The sequence below is a fragment of the Elaeis guineensis genome, chromosome 16, assembly GCF_000442705.2.
Source record: "Elaeis guineensis isolate ETL-2024a chromosome 16, EG11, whole genome shotgun sequence".
NCBI lineage: Eukaryota > Viridiplantae > Streptophyta > Magnoliopsida > Arecales > Arecaceae > Elaeis > Elaeis guineensis.
Window position 1 is genome coordinate 35839956 of NC_026008.2, and position 6498 is coordinate 35846453.

The window sequence follows — 6498 nt, forward strand, 5'->3', positions numbered from 1 at the left end:
TAAGCCTGCAGTCTCACTCCTTCTCATCACTCACCGGCCGGGGCATCTGGAATGAGCACAACGAGAGGATTTTTCGCTTCAAAGCTCACTTTAAGCAGCTGAAACAGCAAAAAAGTTGCATCATTATTTATAGATTGCACTTCGATAGAGTGGGACGGGAGTGGCAACAAAACGGCTATCTCTCAAACAGGAGTTCAAGTATTTATCGTTCTCCTAATTAGCTCGCGCGTACTGCAACCATGGAAACCAGCGAGCAAACTAGGGCTTTGGCGATGCCTCGACAGAGGAGAAGAGGAGTGGAGAACTGCTCTAAAAGGAGAACTCTTCTTTTCCTAAGCCGCTGTGAGCCCGTTCCAAGTGACAAATTCTTGTGAGTTTGCGTTTGCACCGCCTTTACTTCGTCCCCCGGGAACCAAGCTGTGTTACCTCACCTATTGTCCCACCAAGTCCTTTGCACATCTTGGTCGTAGTCTGGTCAAAAACAGCACCCGCCATCACATGCAACGCTATGCTGCACGAGCCTTCCACACGTGTACATATCACATCTGGCTCTGTTCATATCATATTTATAACTTAATGAATCCTTGGGGAAACAACCTCTCCCTCTGGCTTTTCAAAAAAGGAAAAAATTGGGGGAGGAAACTTTCCTCTTCCATACAGTTTCAAGAAAGAAAGAAAATATAAATTTCTAAGCTTAGGTGGAGTAGGGGTGATTGAATGTGGAGTCCATCTCCCATATGGTGAGAGATCTGGCAGTCACCGAAGCACTGGTGGCATTGTTGAATAGGAAGACTTTTGTTGCACCGTAAATTGCTTCAGTTGGGTAGACTCGAGAAGTGATGCACGTCCTTCCTCCTTGAGCAAAGCTCTCGACAATAGAGTGATCCACCTGGGGAAAAAAAAAATTCATTCTATTCATGTTCTATCCAAGTTGCAAATGTTGTTGAAGTGGTAAGCTACCTAGACTAAAGTGATATTTGAACTTGATCATATGTTCAAGAAAAAGAAATCTGAACTTGATCATAGTAAATAATTTTTCCCATTTTTTTTTACTGAATGCAATCATCATAATAAATCTCTCCCTAAAAATATATCTCTATGTATTGCAAGAAATTTCTGACTGAATTTGAGAAATTTTTTATCAATAAATGTTGCCCATATAATATGATCTAAATACTAGTTTATGAACTTTCTGCCTCCTGTCTTCTTATCTAAAAATATGAGCAAAAAAGATTAATTTATATTTAAGCATGCAAATTATTATTATTATTATTCTTTTACAATGAAAAAAGATCATGTCTTAACCTCTAAATCGATTCATTTGTAGATATTACAAAGCGATAATGATTGAAGAGCAGGATTTGTTTTCACAAATTTGATAGAACTAATGATATATTGGATATTTAATCGCAGGGTCACATGTAACATTGTATTTTGAAAGTCTCTGTTTCCAATATTGCTTAAAAGTTCAAGACATCATTAGAGAGAGATTTACCAATTATAGTTTCTTCTCTAACCAAACTATCCAACTGCTTGCTGATTTTTAAGTCATGATAAAGTGATTCATCCATTCAGACATTGCCCTCCTGCTTCTAGAAAAAAATGTGATCCATCCTTTTTTTTTTTTTTTATTGGGGGTATGCTCCCCTTCAGATAATTAAAAGAAAATACAGAAGATAAATCCTAGATTGTCTACTTACCAGTATTCTCACGGACAACCTTTCACCATCGAGCACCGGAACCGTGCTCCCAACGACTCTCTTGATAATGTCATTTGCCCTGGATGACCTACATTTGAGCATATTGCATGATATTAAGTTCCACATATCAGTGTTCCAAATTGATATATAACCTATGTATGATGCGTAACACTATCAGAAAGCCTGTAGAAAAAAAACTAGAGCGTATTACATGGCATCAACCTTCACAGAGCCATGTAGCCACTAGTTTGTAACCCATGTAGCATGGACATGCATATGCATGCATCAAACTACGATAAAACTAGAGAGGATAAAGGGATGTTTAGTCTGAAGAGTGGAACAAAGGGCACCATATTCATTAAATAAAAAAGCAGATAGACAATGCTATGATGGACTTTTCATTTATATTAGTAACTAAATACGGGCATCATGCAATCATTGTCATTGATTTCAATGGAAATGTTATGGTAGCAGGGCAGGAAGAAGCTACTTAACATTTAATTTTGCCATCCATCAATCCCTAGATTAGGTTAACCTCCTTGGGAAGAGACAACCTACCTCTGGGAAATTCCTAGCTAAGCCCTTGTTATCTCAAATTCCCATAATTCAGCTGCTTGACGCATGAGAAGGAAAAAGAAAACATGTTCATGCATGGGACATGCTTGTAATGTTATGGACATAAAAGCACAATCAACTGTCATCGGATTCTCATCTATTGAAATTTTAATGGTTTATTACAGGTACGATATATAGGAGGTAGTCGATCATTATTTGATGAGAAATGAGCTGCACACTGGGGGACCAGAACTTTATGTTCACCTAATTCACTCTATCATTCATTTCTCATAATGCAACGAGAAGAAAGGCAGGTCGAGGAATGTCGGTCGGGGTGGCCTGAAGCATTAGTTAGGATTTTGCAGTAATGAAAGCCTGAATATATCCTACAATCTTCATCAAGATCTACTTTTGAGAATCCTATAGCACTAACTTTTTGGCAAACCTTTAGTTTTCAATAATTAATACAAGCAATGCCTTATCTCTCCTACCATTTGTAGAATATAAAGAAAGTTGCATGACAAAAAGAAGATCAAGGATCGTAAACCTTAATTCATCATGGCAGAAGTGAGTGCGAAGGTTGCCATCTATTCCCCTTGCAATGTAGAAGTACACTGCAGTCCGCTCTGATAGCCTCTCATTAGCCAAGACGAGCAGCCCAAATGGTCCAAGCATGCCCCTCCCGGCCGCCCCACCGCCCGTGCTGCAGTTGTACCCTACATCGGCCTTGACCATCATTGCCAATGCCTCCTCCTCAATCTCAAATTCAGCTTCTATATCCAACTGCAACAAAAACAAGAAGTTAACAAGTGGCTCTCAGCTAATTACCATTAGAATTTCTTAGCCAAGGAGAAGATGAAATGACCAAAATGTCCTTCTCAGCTTCTGTGCTTACCTGTGTGGCTCTGGTGATGTTGAGGGGGAACACTGATCCGGCATCAATGGTGATGCCACTGAAGTTCTTGTTGCTCATCCTTAGTTTCTCCACTTCCTCCACAGGCCATTGGAGCAGGTTGCTTCTGGTTTTGGTATCAAAAAGCACCGTTCGGGGGACGGCCTGCAGTGTTAATTACAAAGTGAAATCTGTGAGATGCCCCACACGAGAACAGGCAATGATAAGCCACCGAACTGCACGTTTTCCTTCACATGGGTCCCAATGTGAGTCCCATGTCAATGTGGCACTGGCCCCATGCAAAATTGCAGATGGGCGTGGTACAGCCTTACAAATAGCTTGCTAATAGGTTGCATGCATCTTGATGATCTTGGAAGGTTTTGCACCATTCTCTATTACTAAAAGAAACTATAATAATATACTTTATTAAACGATAGGGAGCACATCATGGTGTTACCAGCAAAGTTTAAATGGATAAACTTTGATTCAAAATAACGAACCTTAGAAACTTTTATTTATAGATAATTAATGATTGTTGTTTGTCTAGTTTATCTATGGTTTCAGATATTTATGGGAACAAATTTTAATAACCATTACTGGCCATTATTACAGAAAATAACAAAAGCTGATGAAAAACTAATAAAATTAACTTGCTAAGCTATGGATTATCGAATAAAATATTATTTTTAATTATTCAGCAAATTTAAATTCGATGCATTTGATCCAAGTGCATGGCAAATATGCCAATTAATGATAACAAAATTGAGTAAGAGTAAAAACAAGATGCGCTACCTCATTAAGTATAAATTTTATAAATAGTTATCACCAACCACTGAAGAAAAAACAAAAATAGCACGACTATTTGGCTGTCCCGGAATCCAGCGTGTAGCCAGCCGAACACCGTTCATCAGCACGCTACGATTATCACACTGGATGAATCATCCAACGTGCACACGGGAACTCCCATGCATGCACCACGCCCGACACGGATACAAACCGACATCTCGGCCATAAATATTTGTCGTGTGAAAAAGTCAGAAAACAGGGAGAAAAAGTCGTTGACCGACGTACCTGAAGCGAAGCCCAGCCCTTCAAAACATCGGCGTACTCGCTGTCGGCCTCGCCGATCCAACCCCACAACACCCTTCTCCTCCTCGCCGGGTCGTAGAACGTCTTGGACGCGTAGAACATGCCCCAGTCGTACCGCAGCCCGATCCCCACGTCCATCCGCTCGTCCTCTGGCTGCCACGTGTTCGTCCCTGCATCGTACGTTCCGATGGCATAGTAGTCGTGCCGGTCGTCGTCCATGCTCGCCTTCAGCACGTGCCTCACCCCGGGCCCCGCCGCCGCCGACGCTTCCATCCCCTCCGCCGCCTCCGGCCCCTCCGCCACGGCCACCGGAAAGAAATCCACGCACTCCCACATCCCGGTCCCCGGCACCCTATGTAACAGCCCCGGCACGAGCTCGTAGCGGACGAAATCCGGGGTCCTGTACACGATCACGATACCCGCGTGGGACCCGTCCTTGGACCCGACGGCGAACTTCCACGTGCCGTCCGAAGGGTCGTACCAGGCGGTGGTGGGGTCACGGAAGTCCTTGGGGCCGATCCCGGGCGGGGGTGCGAGGACCGGGTTCGAGTCGGACTTGACCCAGGTTTTCAGCAGCGGGTCGGACGGGTCGGCTGGGACGGCCAGGTTCTGGACCTGGACCGATTCGTTGGTCGAACCGGTGTAGAGCATGACGATTTGGCCGGTCGGGAGGATGGTGGCGGAGCCGGTCCAGACCCCGCGGAGGTCGTACCAATGGTCGGGGACCATAGCGAGGGGGAGGTGCGCCCAGTGGACCAGGTCACGTGACACGGCGTGGCCCCACGTGATGTTCCCCCACACCGCCGAGTCCGGGTTGTACTGGTAGAAGAGATGATACAACCCCTTGTACCACAACGGCCCTGTGTATTTACCATCAAATCATATCCGACAGTCAGGATCTCTTCAGAAACTTCAGAATACTTGACGAACAATTTCATTTTTATTATTGTTTTTGGCTTACCGTTTGGATCTGAAGGAAAGAGGAGAGACGAAGAAAGACATCAGATTCTGCCTCCAACCGAGGAAAAAAAAAAAGGTTAGAAACTAAGAAAGTTCGATTTTTTATCTTAAATAAAAAGGAAATGGGAGGGAGATGAGATCAGGACCGTTCATCCAGTTCCTGGGAGGCTGGAAATGGAAGCCGGTGCGCTGCCACTGGAGCATGTCGTTGGTCCAGGGGTAAGGCGGGGGGGCGGCCGCGGAGTCGCCAGAGGTGGTGCCAGAGAGGAGAGTAGGGAAGGCGCCGGAAGCCTTCTCGGAGACGCCATCGGAGGGGCCGCGGGAGACGGGGCGGAATGAGACGGGGGAGGAGGCGGAGGAGGAGTCGGGTTGACGGGCATTGCGGGGGTCGCGGTCGCTGGAGAGGAAGGCCGCGAGGGCGAGAAGGGAGAAGGAAACGGCGGCGAGGGAGAGGAGGCGGGTGTTGGTCCGACGCCGCTCGGTGGGGAAGCTGGCGGCGGAGCCGGCGGGGAGGGGGGCGTAGGAGAAGGGGAGTGGGGTTGAGTCGGGGTGGTGGTCGTCCATTGGGCGGGGTCGGGACACCGACTCGGCGGAGAATCGATGGAGAGAAATGGGGGCGTTTCGAGAGGGAGAGGGGGTTGGAGTTTACGTATGGATCGAGCCAAAAAAAAAAAAAAAAAACGAGGGGGCAGAGGGAGGGTGAGAGAAATGTGAGAGAAATGGTGGCAGGATGGATGGAGACATGCATTCGCCGAAATCTTAGCTGTCTTCTCTACGACAGCGAACAGTAGTCATTATTTACCAAAAAAAAACGGTATTCATCTATTACGTGTGGAACTTTGATTGGTAGGTAAAGTGGACAAATGATTACCGGAAATCCAATGGAAGAGCGACACGTCAGAGGTTTTGGCTCGTCAGACCCGAACGCTACGGCGACGGAGCGAGAGAGTTGGAGGCCCATAAATCTTTTGGTCAGAGAGAGAGCGAAGAGAGAGAACAGTACTGCTGCGCTGCGTAGAAAGTTAACCGAGCTGGTCCCTACATACGTGGCATAGAGGTTGGAGGGTTCCCTGAGATTTTCACCAATGGCTCGATGCCACATAGGTTCAGGAACGGGTTTGGTACCTGGCTCGGGACGAGAAGAAGGGGGGTGAATGATTGATAGGTGCCAGATTGGACAGAAATTATTGGTCGGACCTGCTTCACACTGAGACAGGGATAATTTATTAGTTATAAGGCATTAATTACACCATAGCGTGTGTGGTTAAGGTGAGAAAAGCGGTAAATAGATGATAATGCATG

General features: G+C 45.6%; 1 protein-coding gene across 1 annotated transcript; it reads right to left on the bottom strand.

The window, feature by feature from the left end:
- Positions 1-537: 537 nt before the first annotated feature.
- LOC105059505 (beta-fructofuranosidase 1) lies at positions 538-5862 on the bottom strand. Its single transcript, XM_010942825.4, has 7 exons — positions 5343-5862; positions 5198-5206; positions 4219-5096; positions 3151-3312; positions 2803-3038; positions 1701-1788; positions 538-889 (listed from the first exon to the last, which is right to left on the bottom strand). Exons 1-7 carry the CDS (start codon positions 5758-5760, stop codon positions 695-697), a joined length of 1986 nt encoding a protein of 661 aa, XP_010941127.1. The 5' UTR covers positions 5761-5862; the 3' UTR covers positions 538-694.
- Between the last annotated feature and the right edge of the window lie 636 nt (positions 5863-6498).

Excerpts from the sequence above, each read along its gene's own strand:
- LOC105059505 (XM_010942825.4), bottom strand. The coding sequence starts at position 5,760 with ATGGACGACCACCACCCCGACTCAACCCCACTCCCCTTCTCCTACGCC. Across the intron at positions 3,039-3,150 it reads ACATCACCAGAGCCACACAG|TTGGATATAGAAGCTGAATT; the intron begins GTAAGCACAGAA and ends TTTTTGTTGCAG. Across the intron at positions 890-1,700 it reads GGTTGTCCGTGAGAATACTG|GTGGATCACTCTATTGTCGA; the intron begins GTAAGTAGACAA and ends TTTTTTCCCCAG.